At 37.8% G+C, this 27,642-nt stretch overlaps 1 protein-coding gene across 1 annotated transcript in view; it reads right to left on the bottom strand.

Moving 5' to 3' along the window:
• The window catches only part of srgap2 (SLIT-ROBO Rho GTPase activating protein 2), a 91,548-nt gene that overhangs the window by 20,092 nt on the left and 43,814 nt on the right, over positions 1–27,642 (bottom strand). Inside the window, 7 exon segments of the mRNA XM_079858055.1 lie at positions 582–659; positions 662–916; positions 2,631–2,759; positions 4,166–4,381; positions 7,334–7,396; positions 12,791–12,953; positions 24,401–24,593. Of these exon segments, the coding sequence (XP_079714181.1) occupies positions 582–659; positions 662–916; positions 2,631–2,759; positions 4,166–4,381; positions 7,334–7,396; positions 12,791–12,953; positions 24,401–24,593 (1,097 nt within the window).

Consider the following 27,642-nt stretch of genomic DNA (forward strand, 5'->3'; position numbering starts at 1 on the left):
GCAAGGTCAGCTAAAAACCAAAAATCAGCATCTTAAATCTCAACACAGCAGTTGTTGAATCAACTGTTGATGGATTTAATAAGGAAAAATCTAGTCCAATTAAAAACGTTAACTTTTAGGAGAGCTGTACAGTAGTGTACTACATGTAGTGTGTAATTTTTTTCAATGTTAAGATTCCTCCTCTTATCCCAGTTTAATATTCACACTGTGTTCACCCAACCCTGACAAGTCTAATGACAATATATAATAATACAGCGCTAAAGCAACAGAGGTCTCTCAGCAGGCATGTCTGTCACTGTGCAACACCTGATTGAGAAATGCTTCATTCCTCTAGAGGTGTCTGGGTTTGTTTGGACATGCAAGACAGTCTTGCAAGAGTCTCATGTAACAGAAGGACACATCCTCTCAGAGAGACAACGCTTGTCGTTGTAGCATGTATTAACAAGTGATGTTTAGCAGATCAGATATCTTTATATCATCAAGATTTTTGATACAGTATATTGGAGCAAAAGCATTTGGCAACAGTAAAGCTGCACTCACTTGCTTAAGAATGTCTGTGTCATTGTTTACACACAGTGCGACTCTGCTGTTGGTATATTGCTTGGGGCATGAAAATAATTACCACCTCTGCATATTCCATTACTTAATTTCACCAGTGTCATGTCTTAAGCAATAATAAATCACACCAACTGACCATATCACCCATGTGTGACTGGAAATCGAAGCGCATCGGAGGGCAAAAGACGTTGTTGTAGGTCTCCATGAGTCTTTGTTTGTCTGCGTTGGCCTCTAGGTTCTCTACAGCATTTTCGATGGTCTCCAGACCACTGTGCTTGGAAGTCTCAACGTTAAACTCAGCCGAGAGGTAGGTACGCAGTGCACGACTCAGGCTGGCATGGTAGCCTAGGTCACAGCACTGAGAGAGGGGAAGAAAAAAAAGGGCATTTGGTTGGTATTTCAAGCTGCAAATGGAAATTTTATGTTGAGAAAGGCAGTTAAATAAAGAGTAAAGCACAACATTTATGCATTTGGCAAAGACTTTCATCCAAAGCAACATAAAGTACATTCAAGTGATTTTTTTATTAGTACTAAAAAAAAAAAAGAAAAAGAATATTATTACAATTATAATTAATAATAATAATAGTCTGACCTGAACACCCTCTGAGTAAAAAAAAAAAAACACTTTTGGTTATTAACCAGTACATGGTTACAACTTCCACGCTCTGATTGCTTCAAGTGAAAGACCGCTCAGAGTAAATCCATCATCCTCACACAGAAAAGAGGATGTCGTGTTGTGTGGGCCCCTGTGTGCCGCAATTGAGGGTAATATGAGGAGGAGATTTCACCACTTTCAGGGTGCCTTGATAGGAATCTGATGCTGATATGGTGGGACAAGTGGGCCCTCTTGCGGTGCTCACACAAGGGGCTGCTATAGGTCTACTTTCAGGGTCACACTCGAAGAAAGAAGTCCGATGTGGCAGCACACTGTCAGAGGGAATTACTACATTGTGGGACACTCTATCCATGGGCTTATTCAGGGCATTACATTTAAACGTCCTTTAAGCCAGGGTTGCACAGGTCATAAAAAAGTACCAGGGAAAAAAAAAGTGTGCCGGTTGGCTCACACATGACCGGAAGCATAATTCTTGATGCTTTATCACATTGACATGTTTCATTCTGTAATTTTTCTATACATCAAATTCAGATGGGTTTTTAGTTATTGTAAAGTTATTTGCACTTTCTGAATTGTGTAATTTGATTACTTAATAATTTAATTAAATGTTTTTTTGCAAAAATGAAAAGACACTTATAAAAGAATTATTATTTATTGCAGATTTGCATTGACTTTAGTGCAATCATTTCTTGTACATTCTGATGCAGTCAAAGAAAAAGAAAATTTGTGTGAGAACTGCTCTAGTTTCATTTCATCATCTGCTCCAAGCTTGTTAATTTATAATATTTTTCAGGTATTTGTTTAGCATAAGTTTTTAATTACCCCTTACAAACTAGTTCAAAACAGTTTTGTTACTGTTCACGAAAATTTGTAATTATTATTTATTAAAAATTGTTGTCAGTAACTGAAATAAAGCTTAAATAAATTAAAATATAAATATTAGATGGACAACCTTAAACTTAAAAAAACTCAAATGAAAATTAGAAATGTTGTCTTGGCAACTAACTGAAATAAGTTTAAAGGGATAGTTCACCCAAAAATGAAGAAATGAGAAACTCATAAAGATTTGGGACAACATGAGGGTGAGTAAATGACGACAGAATTTTTATTTTTGGGTGAACTATCCCTTTAAGTTTAAGTACTAAAATATTTAAGTATTAAAACTGAAATAAAAAAATTATCTAGATTCTAGAATAATACAAAACAACAAAAAAGACAAAAGCACATAACAAAATTACTACATTTAAAATGAAAAGTGAAAATGTAAAAAAGCTCATTCAAAATATTAATAAAAACTAGAATAGCACATAAATAATGCTAAAATTTTGCTCAAAAAGTGTTTTTTGTATGCAGTACACTTCTTTATAACAATACACAATAATAACTTAAAGATTTACAAACTGGCTAAAGTGAAGGCTATATTGAAGCTATGGTGATGAGACAAGGGTGGACTTACATCTATGAGGTCAGACAGATCATGGATGTAGTATTTGAAGACGCAGTTGTTGGTGGCCTCCAGAGCAAGAAGGTACTCATTCCTGGCCTTGATGGCTTTCAGCTTGTTCTCAGTGTATTTTGCTTGCCGCTGAGAATAAAAGGTAAAAACAGGAGAATGAGACAACAACAGAAAGGGACAGATTAATTGTGATTGCAGGCTGTTAAGCTCCAAAACAAGCACCATTAAGTACCAAAATCATCATAAAACTAGTTCAAAATTTTGGCCACCAAAGCTCAAGTAATTTTCCACTGATAGTTGTATGTCAATACTTATAAACATCATTGGTTCGCTACTGTTGCGAAACCTGAATATGGGGAAAACATCTATTTAAAAATGTTTGTGTAAAAAATAAAATCATATGCGGTTTGGAAAAGCAAGATTGTAGGTAAATAATGACAGACCTCTTATTTTTGAGTGTACAAAACCTTTAAAGCTAAAATAAAACATAAGATCATGATGGATGGCACCTTGTTTAGCTTCTACTAGCTCTCCCTGAATATGGAAATGTTAGAGCTGCCACCACAAACTACACTACATTTCCATCTGTAAATGCTGCTGGGATGACCACAGGCTCTCTATAGTGGGACGCACATAGAGGAGCTGCTGTTGGTCTTGTGGAAACAGAGGTGGCCCAGGAACAACCCAGCGATGATCCCATCATTCATTCTGTAAGCTGGTGGTACTGGACAGAGATGGTAACCAGAGGACTCCAGAAGAACAAAGACATGGATTGACAACAATATCTGTCCCAGACATGCTAATGCTTGACCCCTGACCGCATGTCATCTCATTACATCATCAAATGACATTCTACAACACAGTGTATACAGTCATGGTGGAGCCATTTATTTTGACGAATTAAGCTGCCGTTTAGTGCTAAGGATTACCATATCGAATTGGAAATTTCTGGAATTTGCAGCCTGGAATCTCAGAAATACGAGAGTACAAGTGATAGTGATTGTGCGTTATACTGTGTGTTGCACTGCTACTTACAAAATAAATATGTAAATGGCATGAAAACATCATTTCTGGTCACTGATTTAATTAATTTTATTTAATTGTATTATATTTCATTGACCTGAAAAGACCACTGTTGATCACATATTTTATTTGACTGCAGAATGCTGTGATTGACCATTCAAAATCATGTATTTCATAAGCATAGTATTATTTAGCCATGACAAGCATGGATTACATATCTGATGCGTGTTATATATTGGATAAACCACTGTCAACAGGTCATTAAAGCTGTCCAGGATCAGGTTTAGGACCCTCAACACCATCTGGCAGTGGTTTCAGCTCCTTTCAGCCCCTCTCTCTCAACTCCCACTCCATCACCTTTCCCATTTCTCTGAAATCCCCCTCCATCTGTTCATTCTTCTTCTGCCCACGTTCACCTTTCCTCCACATTCTCTGCTTAAACTGTACAAGACACTCTGATATCTCCTTTCATTAACCCCTTCTCATTTGAATTCTCTGATCTCGCTGCTCACCTTCTCCTTCATCTTCTCAATCTTCTTGACGGAGCTGCGGCGCACATGTTTCTCCTCGATCTTGATGCTGGTGAGGGAGTCGGGTGAGCGCGGGGTCTGCCTGTCCTCGTGTCGGACGTTGCGGCTCATCTGCTTCTCTTCTTGCTTCTCCGCATCCTTCAGCTTGCTCTCGGCATTGATGCTGTCCATGTTGTACATGTGATAGGTCTTCATCACCTGTGCAGCGAGGAAGAGGAAATGTACATTAAATGTGCATAAAGTTGTAGCATAGACGTAGGGCAAATGCATCATGCTCAGTGATGTATCCCAGCCTACATTTCATGGTGGGGCCAATTTGGAGTTTGAGGTATGGGCTAATTCACATGTCAGTATGAGCCCATGGACAAATCCATTCAGGGCCCATACCTTAAGTTCATTTTGTTCCTACATTGAACACACCATGAAATGTAGGCTGGGATGTAGGTTTAAAAGTGATTAGTTGGATTTTGCAGATAAATATGATGGTAAAGGAAGTATAAATATTTGTCAGACTGCTTTTGCATCTGTGTCGTGGTGGTTTGTTTAAATAAGGATCCTTACAGGTGGTTATGCTCATGAAGGCAGCTTAAAAAGATAGATTATAGACAAGAATCAGACTGAAATAGGAAGACATCTGAACTGGTGACCTCTCAGCTTTAACAGCACATAGTTATTCCCAACACAACCGACTCAAATAAATTGCTACGAGGAAAACACAGAGCATAGATTTATCAAAGTAGGTGGACTGCAAACCATGCAGCACTTTGAAGGGGTCATATACAAATACAAATAAATGACTATTTATTCATATTTTATTAAATAAAATAAAAAACATAACAAATTGCAGATCAAATTATATGACCCCTATAATGAACAGTTAACAAGTCCAAAGTGAGACTGAAAGATTCTTGGCTCTGTCATCTGTTGCAAGGATTGAAAGATGCCACCAAGCTTGATAGCTAGTATTCAGCGGATGCTAAATTTAGGAATGGGATTGAAGGGAGGATCTCATTCCAAACTTCTCCTTTGAGAGGAATGTCAAAGAGTGACGCCATTCTTGTGCTTGCAATCGAACACTCTGCCAAGACCGGAGAGATGATACCAAGCCATCACTCCCCGTCTAAAAGAGAGAAAGTTAATGGACTCCATTTCCCTACATTTTCACTGGCTTTCATGAGGGTGTCAGTCTTCATGATGGGCATAATAAATTTAGTAAGCTCTTTGCAGTGTCATCATTAATAGGAAACACTTACAAGAGGAATTTGGCAAACATAGATGTGGGCGGGTCTCAATGACTTGCTCTTGTAAAGTGCAAAAAAGCGTCAGGCTCTTTTCCCATTCTTGAAGGAATAGTTCACCCAAAAATGTTCCACAGAGGAAAGAAAGTCATACGAGTTTGGAAAGACACGAGGGTGAGTAAATTATGACATAATTGAATTTTTGGGTGAACTACTGAACTAGCCACTGTTGAAAAAAGTGAAGAAACCCATTTCATCATGTTTTTCACTATTTTCAGCCCTATAAGGTTCCTCTCAGGTCCAAAAGGCTGAGATAATCATCATCAGCTTTTCCATTCATTCCTCCCTTTCTTCATATAAAGCACAGATGTCACTAAAAATGGTGCCAGGTTTATTTTCATCATCCTTAACTCTTTAATTAAAGGATCTGCTGACTTTTTATGGAGTATTGAAATGGGTTACAGTCATTTCCCAGGAGACCATGTGTGGATTTGTATGGGGGGGAATCCAGTCGCCATTCAAAGTAAGCCAATATCACGGGTTCTCCTCCTACCACATTTGAGCTCAGAACACCCCACCCTAAAAACCCCAAACTACTCCTTCCTCCCCCACAAAAATAAGGAATACAGAAATATGTGCAAAGGGCATTTCTAATTTAATTTCTTCTCTCAGTAATAATAAAACCCTGAAATCATTAGGATTATTTAGCTGTGCCGCTAATTAAAGACATCTATGTGTGGAACCCCCATGCAACACTGCACTTTGCATCAGAAAGCAGCCTTGATGCACTCGTCTATGACAACATTACTTCGAAATCAACTGAATCTTCCTTGAATTTTCCATGCACATCTGCTAATTTCAGCTCTGCCAGTGAACATGGGTCTCTGTGGTGGTACAGATACTGTAAACGCTAAGTCTATAAAACAGTAATTTACTGCCACAGAGGGTTAAAACAAAGGATAACTGCCATGAAAGGTTTTTTTTTTTTTTGTGCTAGAATGTAAACACTGAAAAAGTTCATTATAAACTATTTATTAAAATATGATATAAATAATTAAGTGGTAACTAATTAAGACTAAATATACAAGTTTACTATTTGATGGTTGAGGAGTATAAAACATACAGCATAGCTGGTATATCATAAAATCTTCAAGGATTACAGTCAGTTAAGGGTGAGACTGGATTCCAGACTTCTGACCCACAGCTGTTGCTGTTCATTACCATCTTAAGAGCATCATCACCATTTGGAGTGTCTCATACTCGCTGTGCTCCTCTTTGGCACTGCAAAAGCAATAGATCTGCTTTAGAGTCTCAGGTAGGCTGCAAACAGTCAACCCACGTGCCAGCAGATTATTCATTGCTGGCTGACACACTATAATTACTATCATTCACTACTTGTTCATGTCCTTCTGTCTTACTAATGAATTACAGTGACTATCTGGAAAAACATTATTTTGTTCACATGCACACAAACATCCATTTCAAGGCATTAAAACATTAAGGGGCGATTAAATGGTTCCTTCTAGGCCCCTTCAAAAACTACAAATTGGACACAACAACCACACACAGGAGGTACACAGTGACTAAAAGCTATCAAAATGTTTTCAACAAGAAGAAAAAGTAACTATAGCCAACCCCTTGCCTCAAAAACACTGATTGGAATACAACCACAAGAGACCAAAATAAGCACTCGACTGAAGCAGAGACTTAATGCCTCATAACTGCAGTAGGCTGATAGAAACAACCAGAGATATTGAGAGAGAGAGAGACAAGGAGGACATAATGTACCGACACTCCGTTTGAAGTTTGAGGTAGAAAGTGATGCAAACAGAAAATGGAACATGGTAATGCTACAGAAAGATGATCGCCTCAGACTGAAATTACGCTCAACTAAGCTCTGTTTGTATCTTACCGTGTACAACTCGTTGAGGACCTTCATCAAATCCTCCTGCAGCTGGAGGCCCACCTCTTTACTCTGTAAGAGAAGAAAAATACATTAGTAAAAGACAAATAGAGGGAGATAATGGTGCAGATCATGATTAACAGTAGTGCCCTGTTCTCTATTACAATTGGCTATCCTTCTTGGGCCTTGAGCCTCGAGGCTGTCACTGTTAGACGGACCGATGAGACGCCTATCTGCCCTCTCAGTAATGGAGGTCAGCACCAGCTTACCCCAAACACATCTAGTTCAATACAGTCCTGCCCAACCCATCAGATTATACAGGACCACTGCACACAGGGCCATATTAATCTTATGGGCAAATGGGAACATCCAAAGCCTCTTTTTCTAGTTGAATATCATGTTTTTATTTGAATTACATCATATTATGGATTTAAAATGGGTTGCAAACACCAATGTACATTGTCTTTAAAAGTTGTAATCATTTTCTCACCCTCAAGTTGTTCCAAACCAGTATGATTTTCTTTGACAAAAAAAGAAAAGATTTTCATTTTTGTCCATACAATGAAAGTCAGTGGGGTCCAATGTCGCGTCGAATCCCATTGACACAGAAGAATTAAAGTCACATAGGTTTCGTAACAACATGAGGATGATTAAATGATTATTTTATTTTTGGGTGAACTATCCCTGTAAGTTAGAAGTGTCACTACTTACAGTTACAGTAGTTCCTCCCACCTGTGCACTTGCATCTAAATGTTATACTGCTGTTAAGTGTATAGCCAATGCAAAAGCATTTAATTTCAGTTAAATGTCAATCAATTTACATTAATCGTGAATTTGGTGAGACTTCCTCTCAGAGACTGTAGAATAAAGAGGCCTGGTAAACTCTGTGTGAGATGGAAATGGTGGTTTGCCGTTCTGGTGGTTGCTGTGTCTTGTAAAAGGAAGTTAGGAAATGAAGGCACAGCATGACATGAAAATGAAGTGCTTGCAAGTTCAAGTCCAAACTTCAATCGCTGTGGGCTGATAACTCGAAAGCCGGCCAAGAAGATGTCTAGCATTTGAGGGCTCTTACTCAGTTACTCCTTCCCTTTTCCCTACATTGACAATTTTGTGGGATTTTCCTGTTTTTGAAGGTCTGAATGAGGGTTTATGGGTGTTTTTGGACAGATGTCAATCAACCTTTGAGGATGAGAAGTGGCAGAAATGATGGAAGAGAAAGGAAATATGTGACTGAAAGGAGATGAAGTGTGTGCATGGTCATAAAAGACAGAAGGGGGAAGTAAAGGGTGAAAGTGATTTGAGAAAGTATTCACAAACAGTCAATCTGTCATTTTTCACAAACAGTGAATGTGCAGTCACACAGCTCCTTCCTGTTGATGGACAGACTGGAGTTCATTTTAACCCTTTGAAAACTGAGATGGATGAGTAGGCTGTGGGGTGGCGTCCCGCAGGAGATCGCCTTTGAGTAGTCATTTATAATGAAGGTCTGATGTGTTGTATTTGGAGGCAATGGAATGAGTAATGCGAATGCACAGGAACACCCAGATTCAGAGCAGTGAATGAAGTGACTCTGTGGAGATGCTCACCGCACCTCTCTAAGCATCTTTGAGGAAGTCTATCAAACATAAAATTATGTTATTACATATAATTATTTATTATCATAATAAAAATCATATATATATATATATATATATATATATATATATATATATATATATATATATATATATATATATATATATATATATATATATATATATATATATATATAGATCCATACACATACATATTTTTATATATAAATAAATTAGTCATATATACTGTAATTTATGTTTTATATTAACTTTATCTTATTATAGTGTTTTTATTATTACTATAACTATTTTATTATTTTATTTTATTTGTGGTAAAAGATGCCATTAAAAAAAAAACACACTTTATTGTATTAAGGTATAAAATGAGCAAATGATAAATCTAGATTATTTTTGCCATGTGATGGCCCATGAATAAAGCACATTTTGTTTAAAAGTTTGGGACAATATTTCATTGCCTTAAAAAGTTAATCTATTCGTCGATGGGGATCGAAAACAGAGGGAGAAAAAACATTTTGCTAATCTTTTCTTAATATATTCACAAGTACACATAATTAGCAACCATAATCTCAATGGGCAAACACACTCAGACATACAAGCGTGTATCCGATTTATTCATAAACCCCAAAACAACACAAGTCCACTCAAGCCGTTGATGGCTGGTGTAATAATTAGGTGTAATAACATAATTGGAAACAAACTCCAGTGAACAGACCTAAAAATAACTCCAAACAAACATTAAAATTCTTTATTTATGAGAATGTTGTCCCATTACGTTTTCCTATCATGTGTAAGTGTTTAAACTGAAGGTGTGGGAGATAGTTCAGAAGCATATGGTCTCCCCAGTTGACGTCTATAAGCTCATTTGTTCTTACAGACCTGCTGGGGGAAACACATGCATTGGCATTGCTGGCTCCTGTCTGCTCTGTTGGTTGTCAGACGACTAGTCAAACATCCCGTGACACATGCCTATTCAGATCAGTTTAATAAGGAGCATTTGATGGATTTATTCAGTCTGCTCTTTCTATTAGGATTGTTGGGTTTAGGGCTAGGCTATACTCCTCTCCATTTTTCCTTACTCTCTCTTGCTCAGTTGCTCACAGACACACATAACACTTCCCCTCTAAGCAGCATAACACCGCTGTGGTGAAATGGATCTTCAGGAGTGCGGTCGGACCAGGCAGAGCTGCCTTCCTCCATCTGCTCGGAGACGCACTCCAAAGACAACACACAAAAAGAACCCAAAAAATGGGAGTAAACTATTGATTTTCCATGAAGAGCTCTATAAATCTATTGGGCAACAGGGGAGAGACTCTGGGACAGGAGGACATGGATTTATGAGCCTTAATGACAGGATGCACTTGTTAAATGAAAAAGATCACACATCTGTCCGTAAGCCTGGCAGGAGATTGGTTTTGGTTCTGCACAAATCTGTCACAGAAACATCAATTCGGGGTGTTTGTGAGGGGATTGGTTTACTGGCACTCGACATCAGTCACAAGTCAAAGGATTGTTCCTATCAACAGCGCCTAGTCTACAGAAACGCCAATATTCCACAGTTCAGTGACTTTTCCTAATAAAGAAAAATAACTCAACTTTCATGCACAAAGACAATATATTCACAAAGTAAATGAGAACATGAAATTAGGAAAAAAAATGATTGTCAGTAGATATCTGTTTTTAATAAATACATACAGTATATGCATTTATACATATGCATGTGTATTTATGTCATAGTTTCTTTAGCAGTGCAATTTGTAATGGCAACACTAGTGGCACTATATGAGTTTCCAAAGAACTTTACCAAACACTTCTATGCACCAGTATTAAAATTCTGGCTGATACAGATAAGCCATTAATTATTTTCATGTTATGGTCGATAACAAATGGATGGTCAATATTAGAATGAATTATTTTCATGTTATGGTCGATAACCAATGGATGATCAATATTAGAATTCTACATACTTTTGTCTAAAAAATTAATTAAAACTGGATGGATGGATGGATGGATGGATGGATGGATGGATGGATGGATGGATGGATGGATGGATGGATGGATGGATGGATGGATGGATGGATGGATGGATGGATGGATGGATGGATGGATGGATGGATGGATGGATGGATGGATGGATGGATGGATGGATGGATGGATGGATGGATGGATGGATGGATGGATGGATGGATGGATGGATGGATGGATGGATGGATGGATGGATGGGTGGGTGGATGGATGGATGGATGGATGGGTGGGTGGGTGGATGGGTGGATGGGTGGATGGGTGGATGGATTAATGTCTAATATTACCATTATGGTACCGATATATTGTGGATCTCCATTATTTGCCACCAGATTTCTAATGGTAGAAAATGGTACAATCTATGTATACAATCTATCTAGTTAATTAAATCAACTTTACCAATGACATATATTATCGGAGCAAAAAGTAGTCAAATCAAATTGCGCTACGTTTCTGATCAGGCATTGAGGAAGAGGACAGGATTCATCCAAAACTTCACTGCCATACTTCTCCTTCTACACTTCTCAGAGTTTTTTCCTTTATTGTGTGTCTGCTCTTGTGGTTCAATAAAGTCGTAAACCTCCTCCGGACACGGCTCCCTTGACAGCATTTGCATTTAGAGTGCAGAATTTCTCCAGCATGTCACAGAGCTTTTAAGACAGGTGGGAAGTGTGCAGCACTAGGACGTAGGGTAAGTCCAATCGCACTTCAGCGATTCCCAGGAAGCCTCCAGAGAGAGGCCGACTGGGAGCGTTCAATTAAAGACCTGTTATTCCTGCAGCATGGAGGGCCGGGTGAGCTAAACTACAGGAGAGAGAGAGATGAGATGAATGTTGATAGGGAGGCTCATCTCTCTCTCATGGGAACTGAGGAACAGACAGAGAGACAGCGGGGGAGAAAGAAGTGCTGATTGGGGTCTGAGAGGCTCTTGCTGCTAGTTATATTGGGGGGGAAATTATTTTTAAAAAATGAATCAAGCCTTTTCTCCCTCTTGATCTGAAATTTTTAGAAAGGCTTAGAGCACAAATTTGTATTGAACCTTAAATCACACATAGTTGAGACCAAGAGGTCTTATCAAATGGACATCATTCAAAATTAGCTTCTCAACCCCTTCTGATAAAGTACCAAAATTCCCTGCTCAGCTGATGGGCTGATAGGACATCTCTAAACTATGCTTGTTTTAAGGAGATTACCTGTGGAGGTTCCTTCATCTTCTCACTAAACAAGGCTAGATTTGACCATAAAAGACTCTGTGAAACGGATTCACCAGGACAACCAATGGAGACAGGAAATGTGTGAATCAGAAAACATCTCTTTCACAGCTCTGGGTCTAGATAGTGAACATTCTTGCCTGTCTAACCAGTCTAGACAAGCCAAGAGGAAAGAGACACCAAAGGCTGAAATGCTCTCTCACATCTATCAACTTCCCCTGACTGACAGGATACAGAATTTTAGCTGGAGATTTTAGACTATAATCATTTCAATATCAGTTTTAAGTAGCAGAAGATCAAATAAGAATCCACAGAAAATGGTTATGAACCATATGGTTCTAATGCCCTAATATAAATATCAATAAATATAAAATACATTCATACAACTGTTTGATGAATAAAAATGTTGCATGTAATACAGGATCTGTTATATCTTCTCGAAACTAGCATTAAATGCTCATGCTAATTATTCACCTCTTAATCCCACTTAGTGCACTCTTTTTAAAGGAGAAAAAAAGTCGGTGAGGAGAAAGAGATTATTGATTGAACTGAAAGAGAAATAAAAAATGAAGCATCAAGCTCAGTGACCAACACAGTGGCTTTAATAGAGGAATCGATTGGTCTGTAAAGACAAATGTCACCTTTTTGAAGAGGCGTCCTGAGTCCTCGCTGATCTGGGCGAAGCGTGGGATGATGTTGTTGAGGTATAGATCACTGAGAGTGGCGTGGTCTCGACTCTCTCTCTTCACCTGAGTCAAGAGAAGGTTCCAGCAGTTGACTGGAGACAAGACATTCTGCTCTTTCCTGCAAAGAAAAAAAAAACATATTTATTATCATTCATCATAGAGGAGAGAGAGCAGCAGGATCAGCTGAGACAAGCTGTTATTAAATAAATAAAAATACATTTGATAAGGTGATTTATTATATTATGTAGTAGTTGCAAATATTTTCTCCGACAACAATTCAATTATGACACATAATCAAACGGCATCAAAGAAACCATAGTTTAAACATAACCAAATGATTCAGGCAAATAAGATTCAAAATGTTTAATAAAAGAACTAAATACTTCATTTTTAAAATAATCAAGGCATGTCTTCCACACATTTTAATATTAAAATGACGACTTCTGTAAACATTGAGTAAGGATGATAATGAAAAGCTGAATCGGTTTTAAATCAAAAACTGAAATGGTCCGATGCATCGTAAAAAAAAAAACAACAACAACAAAAAAACATGGAAAATAATCAAACTTAGAACCAAAAGTTTTGCTCCAATAGTTTAAATGACAGACACTATTCAAATATCTATTGAAACAGCAGGAAACTGGAAACTTTCCATTGGAAACTTAATTGCCAAAAAATTAAAATCATATATACTGCTCATTTGCATAAAGTTGCACTTGGGTCATTCAAACTGCCAAATGATTTTGAAAATGAATAACTACAGGTCACTTTGTCGCTGGTCACAGCCCTTGAGACTTACACATCATCATTACAGATAAATCTGGTCAAAAAACCATGTGAACGTTCTCTAATCAGGAATGTGCCCTTGATGTTAAAGGTTACTCTAACACATGCAGTCCTGCTATGGTTAAGAAGGGTACATATGCGTATAGATCTGTCCTGATAAACCTGTTTGCCATCTGTGTGAAGGTAACTCGTGGACTAATACACCAAAGGATGTCATGTCAAAGAGGAATTCTGCTAAGCCCTGCGTTACTCCAGGCATATGCTGGAGGGATGGACCCAGCGGTCTGTTCATGCCAGAGGAGACAGCTGATGCTGATTGTCCCGTAGAAGCCCATGAGGTGGGGCCCGTTCCATGCTGCCAAAATGCCTCTGAATGGGTGGGGCAAAACCTGCAGTTTCTTCAGACCAGACAGTATGAAGAGAGAGATGAAACGAGAAAGACTGCATCTAAAGAGCTTGCAGAAAGCATCCGGATGGCTGTTAATGTTTTACAGACTGTCTGTTTACAAAGGAACAGCTAACACATGACCTTGGTCCTGCTGTTAACTCGAGCGCTGAGCATCTGTGACAACTAAAACGATCTAACCCCCATTCATCACATCTACCCAAACAACCAGCAACTTTGTCCATCAGCATTATGCAACCGTGTAGATTTAAGGGCTAAACAACTTGTGACCTGCAAGGGCAAAAGTGTTGAGGCATTTTAGAAACACTGCATTTATAAAAGCACTTCCTCGAGGGTGGATTAAACAGATACTGTATAATGACACTATTACTACCGTTTAAAAGTTTGAGCTCAGATTTCTTTTCTTTTTTTAAAGAAATTAAGACTTTTATTCAGCAAGGACACATTTTTAATGTTATAAAAGATTCCTATTTTAAATAAATCCTATTCTTTTGGAATTTCTATTCATCAAAGAAACTTAAAAAATGTCTCACAATAATATTATCACAACTATTTTCATAATTGTTAATATTACGAAATGTTCCTTGGGCACCAAATCAGAATCTTAAAATGATTTCTGAAGGATCATGTGACACTGAAGACTGGAGTAACGGCTGTTGAAAATCCAGGTTTGCTATTACAAGTTTCTATATATTAAATTACAATTTAAAATAGAAATAATTCATTATAAATATATAAAAGTTGTTTTAAATTATAATAATATTCCACAATATTAGTGTTTTTCTGTATTTTTGGATAATACAATACAGTCTTAGGATATGCATTCTAATAATAAACACAGTCTTGGTGAGCATTAGACTTCAAAAACATTACAAAATCTAACCGACCCCAAACTAACAACATGTTATTTCCAAAAGTTCAAGTCCAAAATCATGGTAATACCAAGCTTTCCAGAAAAAAAAATCCACTTTTGTGCACAATATGCTCAAATGCAAAAATCATATTACATACAGTACACAGCTAAGCATCATCTGAACATGTTTAACAAAATAAAAATTCATGTTCATGTCATTAACACCTACATATTCTGAGCTGAAACCAGGCACTACTGATGTCCTGAATTAGTCTGAGTCTGGGTAATAAACCTCAAGTGATATACATGTACAGATGTATTAACACTTGTCTGACACAGTCCTCCTTGTTGAAGAACACATTGGACTAATCATATCACTCGACGGGGACCCTGTCTCTCTGTACAGGACATTCCCTCTGGTTTGCCTGCCGACAAGACTTCAGGCAGACACTCCTCCCACTTAGTTCAAAGAAAAGGGAAATCAGCCAGCATTCAGAACTCGGCAGGGGGTTCTGCAGGGGTATATCACAGCCTGTTCTCCAGCTCAACATCCATCAGTGTTGTGGAAAGGACTGGACACATCTCATCTCATTTCATCCATGCCTATGCAAATTGTTTGATGATGGGTTTAGAAAAAATGGTTGTCATCAGACAGCCAATGTATTTCTACAGGAGAGCTTTACATTTCAGCTTAACATTAGCTCTGTTCAAAGTTCATTATAAATATATAGGTCTAATTACATTTTGTTATTCATCAGAAAAAAAATACATATATATTGAATTTTATATATATAAAATATAAAAAATATAATATTTTCAATAAAACCTTGCAATAGTGTCTGTTTTTACTCATTTGCAAGTATCAGCTAAATTATGATCATTCATTACTCTTATTCAACATTTTCTACTTTTAAAGTGGGGCGTCACAAAAACAAATGCTAACCGCTGCGTAAGTCATTAGCTTAGCAACATGCTAACTTTATTGAAATACCACTGCGACCATTAATGAAGATTTTGCCCAAAATTCAGTCACTTAAAAGTTTTTATTTTGTTGAGATTGTGCTGTAGAAGAAGGTAGCTGACTGCAAAGGGAGCAGATAGCAGTGTAGCTTTAGCTTTAGAACAGACCTACTTTTTAATAAAAAGCAGTACATGGGTAACAATTTAACTAAACAATTCTAGCTCATAACATTTAGGTGTGCACAGTGTACACCACTCTCACCAATTACTTTTCTTTTCACAAACTTTCCCAGACACCCTTTTCCCCCATCCAAACAACAGCGGTTAAGAACTGTAGCAGAAATAATTGCATTTGGATGTTTGGAGGCTACGGCTGAGGTAAAGAGTGGAATGAGATCTTGATGTTGCTCTGCCAACAATCGCACAACATGTAGGTATAAAGCAACACTTGGGAAACGGACGAATGAAACTGGTTCGAGCATGCAGCAAAATGTGAAGCAAAAATTAAGGTCTTGCGCAATAAGGGTTCAAAAGAAGGTAAGTCCCTGATGGTAAACCACTGAGATGTGTGCCAAAATGTGGTGTGAACACCTCTGGTAATTGACACACGATGAACATGAGAACACAAGAATGTACAAGCAAAACAAATCCTTAAATCTCTGCAGTTCTGAAATGTGTAAAAATGAAGAATACAGAATTGAAACCAACAATCTGATGATTGTTCAATGACTGAAACCATTGACAGCCCTGAGAAACATCCTAAAATCTCCTAAACACACTAATTTACTTTTTCATATGCAAAGAAGCAAAACACATGCTTAACCACATAAGATGGAGTCCTAGGAGAAACACAATTCCTCTTGAGAAATGTACAAAAGGGATGTTGATGAGATTAGCATGGCCCCTTGGCTGATGGAAAGGGTTCTTAAATGGGCTTTCAGACGAGGGAGCTCCGGGTCATTTCTGGAAGGCCATGAAAAAGCTGAGGTCACATGAGCGGAGGAATTGCCCAATTAACAGCAAGGTCATCGCAGACAGAGCCGGTCTTTCACCAAAAGAACACTTCGCAAAGCCATGAAGGACTAATTCCTAGGTGACATACACGAGGGACGTGAAATGGCAGCATGTAAAGAATTTTAAGTGATGAAGATTATGAAGGAATTCTTGACTTTTGGAGTGATGGGAATTGACTGATGATATCAGTACACAAAACAGTCCTGAATGTACACATGGACTATTAAAGACAATAACTGAAGGAAAAACATCTAAATAAATACAATAATACTACTAATAATTTTATATACACCGTTTTATATATTGTTCAAAAGTTTAAGGTCAGTAAGATTTTTTAAAAGAAATTAATACATTTATGTAGCAATGATACAATAAATTGATCAAAAGTGATAGTAAAGACACTTAGGTTATAAAATAATACAAAGGTTATTTCTAATTAATGTTCTTTTGAACTTTCTATTCATCAAAGAACCCTGAAAGACAGTTATTTTAAATTGGAATATTTCAGAATGTTAGAGTGTTTTACATCTACTGTAAACTGTGAGGAGTGTCTGATTCATTCACTCAGTCTCGTTTGGAAGGTACATGAGAAGGCGTTGAAGGGAATTCTTCACTCAGGTGAGAAGTGTTTTACAAGGCCTTGGCTTCTGTCAAGACATGACATTGGGAAGACATCAGTCAAGCTAGTCAGAATGGAGAGGAAATGAAACTTGCCCTGCATGCTTTCTCTTACCGTCACATTTATAAAGTTCAGGCAAACACACCAGACCAGACAGACTCACTTCCTCTAGTCAAACGAATCACGAGCTTCTCACAAATGGGCTGGGAGGAATCGTGACAATGGCTGGTGCAGAACAGGCAACATTATGACACTTGTATATGGAAGTCTAATGTGGGCAAAATTCATTGGCAAACGCAATAATGAGTGTACAACTGATTCTCATTCCAAGCCCAATGAGTGGACTATATTAGTGGAGTAATGTGAGGAATAGTGAATAAGGATTTAGGGGTGAGTTCGGATAACTTCCTAGAAACATCCAGGCAAGTGTTTTGGATGTGTTCAGGAAGGTGGCCTTCCAGATGCAGGACTGGACACCCCTAAGGGACTCTGGAAAAGCACAATAACACCGGTGGTTTCCATGACAATAGGAAGTGAGGTAACACCATATGACAATGTTTTAAAAACTTTGAAATGATGAAATCACAGTTATGCTGTCTTCTCGACCTCTTGAGGGGGAAGAGAAAAGTTAAGAACTGTTGGTAGTGTAATCTTGGATCAGCAGAGTAGACCATTAAGCATATGACACATCACCGCTCATCTGTGGCACCAGTCTAACCACCACCCTTCGTATTTGTCATGAGTCCAGACGTTGTGGTCAGTTTCAGTTGCTTCTTTGTATTAACTCAGACCATTTGTAGAAAATCAGGCATGCTAGAAATTAGGTCAGTACCATGGCGTGTTATCATTCCAGACTGCGTGTTTCTTAACCATGCTTTCCTTTCATTGCCGAGCGACTCGTCACCGGGCCTCCCGCTGGCTTGCTGAACAAACAAATGACGCACACTGTCATATCACACACAGAGGAGCCTTTTGACCCTTAACTGGTAAAACAGAAGGCACTGAGCTGAATCTCCCTTTAAGAACACAAGCAGTATATCAGGGATCTCCAAACGATCCCCATAGATGCCCCTTAGTTTGTAGGTCAGGGCCTCACTGACGGTTACGTTCTTCTGGAGGAGTGGGCCGGAAAATACCTCACATTCCATCGTGGCATCATCGTCCCAGATGTTGCCTTCGCCTGTTAAACATGCAGATGTTGGAGCTGGGGACCCACTGAGGGCAGGGAATGGTATTTAGACTGGATGAGATCCTGAGCCGATTCGAAAATCTGTCCCAGCGGGGGTCAATGGTATCAGGGCGACCATGAAGGGGTTATTGTAGACTTTGTGTAGCGAGGGAAATTCAATGAGAGAGATGGTGTAATGCAGGCCCCAATGTGAAAGAAAAATGAGGAAGATACGAGGAAATCAGGAAACAAGCAAAAGAAATGATCTGAAAAGTAGTTCTCGGAAATGTAAGCAAAAGAGAGAAAAATGATGCATATGATGCTTAAAACAAAACTTAAAACAAAACTGTATTATAAAACAAAGTATTTTCATTATTATTTTCATTATTATTATTATTATTATTATTATTATTATTAGTTTATGTCCGTCCGTCTGTCCATCCATCAATAAAAAATAATCATTAAATCATTTGTATTAATAATATATTATTGATTCTGAATCATTTTTGCATAAAAATATAATTTTATTATAAATTTAGATAATATATAAAAAATATGAATGTATTATTAAACATATATATTATCATTATTGTTGTTGTTGTTGAATAGAATATTATTTTTAATTAAAATTATAAAAAAATATTATTGTTACTTAGTTAAATTATTTCCTGATATTATTCTTAAGAATTTTCCATAAAACTATTTGTTTATTTTTGATAATTTGTTTTGTAGATAATGTTTTAAATAAAAAGAATTAAAATGATTAATAAATATTATTTATTAGTATTTTGTAATTACTTACAATTTATTATTAATAATTATTTCATTATTTTTTCTGTCGTTTCTGAATATTTTTTCCATTAAAATGTCTATATTGTAACATATATTGTTAACCGAAAATGACGAATATTGTGATATACATCTAACCCTCACACTACAGTATGTCTCCATTTGAAACTGAACCTCCCTCAGGATCTGAGGTACACCGGGGTCTCATCAGCACCATGGCCTGATAGGGCACAGAGCTGTCACACGAAACCGCTCTCAAAAAACATGTGTGCTAACTATTGATCATTTCTAGTAGCTGTCAGAGAGCCGTATGTTGACTTTCCCAGACTTGAAGCCTCCAGCACTCCAAACCATTATATTGGGAGATGAGGAGTCAAGTGAAAATACAAAGAGTAAAATAACGTGAAAGACAGAGAGTGAAAAAGGGAAGGAGCAAAGACAAGCACATGACAAGGTGGAAAATGAAAGAAACAATGAAAGAAAGAAAAAAGTTCAAGCACTGGATATCCCCCATGTCAAAACATTGCCAAGGGCAAAACCGCCAGAAAGAAACCTGTCGAGGTACGCATAGCCCCCGGAAAATAACTCAAATCCAGTCCAACCTATTTACACAGCAAGCTCAAAAAGATGACAATATGTCACCAAAAAACATGGACTGTTGGGAGTTACAAAAGCATCTTGATAAATGTTAATGTAAGCAAATATATTGCTTTATAATGGTCAGGAAGTTTGTTGTAGACAAGGGAAAGACGCTATTGTTAGCGTCATAAAGGTTCTGACCACAGAGATCCGTTTAGACAGTATATAACACTGATTAATAGGCTCTTCCGCAGCATATCCTGTGATAACGACTGCTGTGAGACTGCATCATTCTCATAGCTTGCTAGTTGGTATCGGGAAACCTCCATTCATTTAATGCCAAGTCTTCAGCATAATTGCCACTTGCCTTTCTACACAACCGAGCTATAAAAACCCTGTTAAACCTGCTCAAAGTCAAGCTCTAAGTATGAAAATAATATCAAGGCCACTTAAAATACCGTTTTGTTCACACAAAACAACAAAATTAGATTATACGCTAATATTGTCAATCAGACACTATACTATAAACATTTATATCTGAAGTAAAAACATGAATGCTCCACTTTACTTGCTTTTCTTAACGTTACACCAGCTGTTTCTTCATAATACGACATAATAACTCTAACCACCACAGTATCAGGATCAAATATTGGTCACTGGAACAGAACCAAGGACTTCCAAGAAAATACTTGACTTTATTCCACGATCAAAATCCCCACTGCTATCTAATCAGAGATGTGAGACAAGCCTCTTATATAACAGCAGGGTCTTGTGAAAACCTCAAAAGACTTACTGTATTTACATGGTCTGAAGCTGGTTCATAATCATCCTGACAAACAAGGAGACTCTGTTTAAGCCTACACACTAAAATATGAGTGGTTACGGAAGATTTTAATGAATTTATCTTGAAAAAGCACAAAATGAAGTGTTGACTGAATATCACATGACCCTGGTGAGAGTTTACTCTAGAGTTGGGGTCCTCGAAGTCGGACTCGAGTCCAATTTTGAATAAACTCGGACTTGTCACGCACTCGGGTGAATTTGCACTCGGACTTGACACGGACTCGGACATTTTAGACGCGATAAATTTTCTGAGTACAGTCGAGTCCAGGCACTGGAGGACACAATATTTTTCAAAAACGAAACGAAACTCCTTGTGTTGTTTCAGTTTTAAGCATTGTAGCCAATCACAGACATGTATATTAAGCGCATGAACGCAGTGGCAAATCAGAGGCGTTTTAGTGTCACCATGCGGAGAATTTGCTCAAAATATGTTCAGAATCAGCGTGAGCTTTATCCTTTCGCAAATCCCCTCATAAACAACAAAGTCTAGACGCGATATAAATAAGAGATTCACTGTGCAGTGCGGACAACTTCAGTATTTATGACAAGAGTTTTAGTGAGAGTGCAGAACGCGGTAAGTAAGTGATGGCTTAAAGGGAGCGCTATTGATCTAAATAATAGTTTTATTTTTCATGCTTCTAGAGGACCAGTGGTTACGTTCACATTGTAAATTATAAAGAGTGATAACTGCATTTAAATGTGGGAGTTAATCCGCTAAATTTTAGTCCTGTGAGTCGTGAAATTCCGATGACTGACATAGTAACCATAGCAACATGAGAATGTGATAACCATAGCAACATTTTGGCTTCTAACAATGTTATGATTTTTGTTACATTTACACTTTAGTCATAAGTTTACATACACCTTGCAGAATCTCCAAAATGTTATTTTTATTTATTTATTAATAAGAAGGATCATAAAAACATTGTTTCTATTTAGTACTGCCCTGAAAAAGCTTTTTAACATAACAGATGTTTAATAGCCTAGTCCACAAGACAAAATACAAACACAAAATACAAGACACATTACATAGGCTTGATTTTTAATATTGTGTGTCATTAACTAAAGTATCCACAACTGTTTTTTTTTTTTTTTTTGTAATGGTTGTTCATGAGTCCCTTGTTTGTCCCAAACCCAATGGTCTTCAGAAAAATCCTCCAGCTCCTGTACATTCTTTGCTTTTCCAGCATCTTCTGCATATTTAACTCCTTACTAGCAGTGATTGTATGATTTTGAGATCCATCTTTTCACACTGGGACTCATTCACAACTATAACAAACCCTGCAAACATTTAGTGATGCTCAAGAAGGAAGCATCCGTTAAGAGCCAGGGGGTGTAAACTTTTGAACTGGTTCATTTGTGTAAACTGTTCTTTATTTTGTTTAAAAATCCATTAATTAATTTAGTCCTGCCCTTCAGAGACTAAATAAGATATTAGCATGTAAAACAAAATAAGAAAAAATTTAACATCACCATCATCTTGCTCAAAAGTTTACCCCTGGCTCTTATGCATCATGTTGCATTCTTGAGCATTACCTTGCAGATTCTGAAAGATGTACAGTAGGTAAACGTATGACTGCAACTATGCATTGCAATCCTTTAGTAAAGGTTAAAATATTAATTTAAGAGCTCAGTGGTGAGACCTTTTGCCGGAATTTGATTGACAGGCGATCTGACCAATCTCATAATGCAGATATCCACCATTCTTGTGTGACAAACAAACCAAACCAGTTAGTAGATTAAAGTCAATGGACTTGAAATGGTGTGTATTGATTTCTTTTTGCAGTTCTGATGTTCATTCATGTTTAATTTGTGCTATAACTAGAAGAGATTATCAGTTCACATGCTGCTTGAACTGAGGCCTACACATTAAAGCACCACCACAAAACAGTATTTATTGTTTGCATTTCATAAAAATTACAAAATTTTAAATCTGAGACTTTGTACCAAAAGTAGCCTGCTCTGTCTTGTCTGTTGGTGCATTGTCAGTGTCCTCTTTGCTCCGCAATATATTTTTCACAGTGTGAGAACATGTGGAGTGAGAACGTAATGGCTTGTCGGACGTAGCAACAGTAACTAAGGTTAATAACGGGTCTTTGTGAAAGGTCAATTTCAAATCATTTAAATCTTTGTGGACTCAGCCAGACTCGACTCGAACTCGGATGTTAACGACTCGGACTCAAGTCCGACTCGACCCTCTTTGGACTTGGACTCGATTGTTAAAGCTACACTGTGTGATTTTTACCCCCATCTAGCGGTGAAATTGTATATGACTACCCAGTGAATATTAGTTTCTGTTCCTCTCAATTCCGAGGGCGTTTTAACTCCTACGGTGGCCGTATTATTTCAAGATTAACATGGCTTCCAGTTATCGACTTCGTCCATGACAATAATAAACAATAGCCTACGTCTAAAATGAATAAAACTACAGGACAGATGTCAGGAGGTAAACGTCACCCTTGGAATCGGCTATCCCAGCATAATCAGATTAGGCTAACGTTACAATGTGTACAAAGTAAAAGCAATTAAAAATAACTAAAATTTACAGTGTCCTTTTTTTTATATAGCTTAAAAAATTGCGCCTTTAAAACTATTCATCACCTGTGATCCGTCGCAGCACAGATTTATGTTACAAGGTAAACAATGCTTTTTCACCATTGACGCGAGGATGAAGTTATACTAGAGGTCGTTCTGGCGTTATGCACAACCATGCTATGGTTAGACAAGCAACTATAAAACTTCGAATTTACACAAATGAATTACAATAGGCTGAATTACCTGTCGAGAAGAAAGCAGGCAACCTCGGTGTCCGTTTTAAAATCTTTTCTCCTCATGAGCTCTTTCCATCTGGGAAAAGTTAGGCTACTCCAATATTGACTATGGTCTTGCTGATTTGTCTGTCGCGTTGACGTTTTAATTCTCTCTTTCAAATGTGAGTACGCACGCACGCACGCACGCACGCACGCACACACACACTATCTTTCAAATCTGCCGGCACTCGAGAGCTCGCGAGTAATCTCCCCCTCGCATTCGTCACGATTTCACTGAGTGAAAAACGCAAAAGGCGAAGCTTGAATTTACAGGCATGTCCCTCTTTGGCTAATGTAGTTTCAAGATGGAGGGGCAACATGGCGACCGGCATTCGAACCCCTCAGCCGTATGTACTTTCAATGGTAGATTATAAACTAACGAGAATACTTTATTACTTGAAAGAAGTAAATATACATTAATGAGCACATATATTTTTGAAAGAACTAAGTGTTTTTTGCTAAGAATCAACTAAAAAAGTTACACAGTGTAGCTTTAAGGACATGGACTCGACTCGGACTCGACAAAAGTGGACTCGGACCCGACACTAGTTTACTCAACAGTCTCGACTTTTACTGCAAAACAGCTCTTATGTAATCAGAAGTGTGTGTGAGAGAGAGGAAAAAAAGCCTGCATAAACATATTGAGTTCAAACTGCACACAGGTAATGGCATGGATCACCAGACTATGATTTATCAGCAAAAACAACTTGAAGGAAACAAAGCCAAATGTTCTCTTACTTAAATTGAGGGTCCTTTGTGTAGCGCGTCTTGGCCAGGAACCTCTCGGCTAGTTTCTCTAGGTTGCGGGAGTAGTCCATCTCGATCTCTGCCTTCTTGCGGAAGAAGTCCTGCAGGTCCTGCAGGAGTTGCACACGGATCTCACATTGCTGGTCCAAACACTTAAGCTGCTCCACCAACTGGGCTCGGATCTCTGCCAATCAGAGAAGAAGAAAAAGAAGATGCAGAGTTATTGCAGTACTCCACAGTCTGGTTGTGCAAATAGGTGCTTAGTATTATTTGTTAATTCTGTAAAAATGATGAAAATTGCATTCTCTCTAAATTGTTTTCCATGTTCACCCAGGCTGGAGTAATATTGTGAAATAGTTTTATAATTTACAATAACCGTTATCTATTCTCATATATTTTAAAAGTAATTTAATCCCGTGATGGCAAAGCTGGATTTTCCGCAGTCATTACTTAAGTCTTCAGAGTCACATTATTCTTCAGGAATCATTCTAATATGATGATTTTTGGTGCTCGAGTCAAGAAAACTGTTGTGCAGCTTAATATTTTTGTTACATCTTTTCAGGATACTCATTTACTGTCATTTACTGTTTTTTGATCAATTGCCAAATAAAAGTATACATTTCTTTTAAAAATATTACTGACCCCAGGCTTTTGAATGGTATTGTATTCAAGCTCAAATATTTGCAAACAGTGTCAAAAATTAACTTTCAGCACGGACCCTACCCTACGTGATTATCAGATGCGTCTTTTTCCTAAGAGGAAATTTGGCAATTCTAAATGAATCTAGGATGCCTCAAGTTGTTTAGTTTTTCTTTAAAACTCCATGTGGAAACACATGTGAAATATTCCTCGCAGTAAGCCACCAAAATGATACTCAACAATGCATGAACAAAATTTTTTACTGTAATTAACTTAATCTTTGTAATCGAGAGCATGCATTTCTTTATAAAATGCACACACAAAAAAAGGAAACTCACCCTCTATGGACGCAAGTTCATTTTGGATACTCTGCAAATGTTGCAAATTCAAAACTTGTTTTTTACCATAGCTATGCAATGAAAACTCAATTGAAATGCAAAAAGCATGTGCATATTTCATCTGGGACTGCTTACTACATCTAAAACATGATCATACTCTGATTCAGGCAGAAAAAAAATCCTTCACCCACATTTCACAATCTAGTCTGTGCTGCTCTAACCTAGTTCCTCAAAACAAAGTTAAAAATAGCTGGTGGAGAGACATTTCAACCTTCTATGCAAAAAAGCGAACTTTATAAAGAATAGGCTTTATGAATATCATTAAGTAAATTCTAAACTTTAACACTAAAACGCTTCTCAAGAGACTGGAGAATAATACATGGGATGAAGAGATCTCTTTACAGAGGTCCATCACACACACACACACACACACACACACACACCTTCAGATAGTTTACCCAAGCTTATCACTTTTCATTTCCGTTGCCTCTCTAACTCAGTCTCTCTTTCTCCATGTCCAACATCCGCCGAGCACTCAAGCATGGCTCCAAATTAATTTACCCCGCTCAATCCCGACAGCCTAATGAAATATTGGATTATGATGTTTACGTGAGCTCTTGGGACCTCTGGAACTATGGATACTTGTCCTGCATACCAAAGCTCCAATTAAAAAACCATAATGCCAGTGCCCTTAGTTTAGTAGCAAGTTCTGCCATACAGCAGGTAAACTATTCAAAACAATGCAGAATCCTTTATCCAAACAGGGAAGACTATAAACTATCACCTATATTTCATTGTTTACAGCTGCAGGATCACATTTCATTTGATGTACTGATGTCAAGTCTTGCGACACCTGTCAAACCAGTGTTTCGAGTGACAGGAAAACACACTGAAAAGGTCAGAGAATCAACAGTACCTTTGCATTTCCTGCTGTAGAGAAATCGGATGACTTTTGCCTCCATATGTTCTAAATTTTCCAGCCCGAAGAAGAGAGGAGACCAGCGGGGTGTGACAGTCCCGGGGCTATGATACCCAACTGTCCCGACTCTATTGTGCTTTTGCGCTGAGAGCACACTTTCACTCTGACATCACACAGAAGTGGGATTTCCACAGTCTCTGTGTCTCAGTCAAGTAAAACACAACAAAGTTCGACAAAGTGGGCTTTTCCCACTTCTCATTGTGATGATTTTTACATGACTATATCACAAGACAGCCCTTAAGCCCTAATCTGACGTGCCAACATGTGTCAATACCACTGACACGTGTAATTTTCTGCCCTCTGTATAATTTAAGATGATGTGAAATGAGTCAGTGGCACATTGTAATGCCTCGGCTCTCAGAAGGAGCCCTGTAATTTAAGCAGAAGGCAGATCGTCTCCAAACACGCACAGACAAAACATGGTCAATAAACCAGTCAGGCCATCATGGGCTTAATATTTAAATTATGAGCTCATTTCTAAATACTGTTTCAGCAATCATAGAATTATATCACAATTATTTTACATTTTCTATTGATCATGGTAGCAGTAACTCAACAACTGATTACCAAATGATGGAGAAAAGTATGATAACTAGCATTTATCTACACATGTAGGCTAGTGCAGACAAGCACATTTTTGACATTTTAAAAAGTTGATTTAAGTGTCTAGATCACACTGGTGGAGTGATAGTGATGTTCTTGTGCCTGTATATGTGTTTATTCATGTCTATGTGTAAACCAAACCCTCTTAACTGTCTGTTACTGGTTAGGTGACTGGTTAGGTGAATGGCATGAAGCCAACAGGGCTGTGCAGGGCTAGGGAAATAAACCAAGGAATAGATCTAATGACAGCACATTAAGCAAGACTCCACTGGAAAAGTAAAACTGTTTGTGCTAAATGCAATACAAGCTAGAACAAGCACCACGACTAATTAACAAAGGATCAGTTGAAGTGATATACACTCCTCTTTGTATAGAGATTTAGGAAGAGCAGTAAACGCCATCCTCACTGTCATCAACAGCAGGAAGAGTATAATATAACCACACTCGTAGGGAAACTCAAGTCAGATGTTCTCCATTTGTCTCTGGGGCTCATAAAATGTTTGCTAAGTCTGAGAAACACTGCTACCATTTCTCTGGCCATCCTGCTTTCCTGCATCTATACTAGAAAAACCTTTAAAAAGCCCGAAGTGAAAAGAACAAACATACTCAGTAACAGAAATCCTTGAAAAGCTAAAAATATTATACTCAAATACTCTCTTTAGCTCCATATCCAC

Source organism: Squalius cephalus (assembly GCF_949319135.1).
Source record: "Squalius cephalus genome assembly, chromosome: 22".
In the NCBI taxonomy this organism is placed as follows: Eukaryota; Metazoa; Chordata; class Actinopteri; order Cypriniformes; family Leuciscidae; genus Squalius; species Squalius cephalus.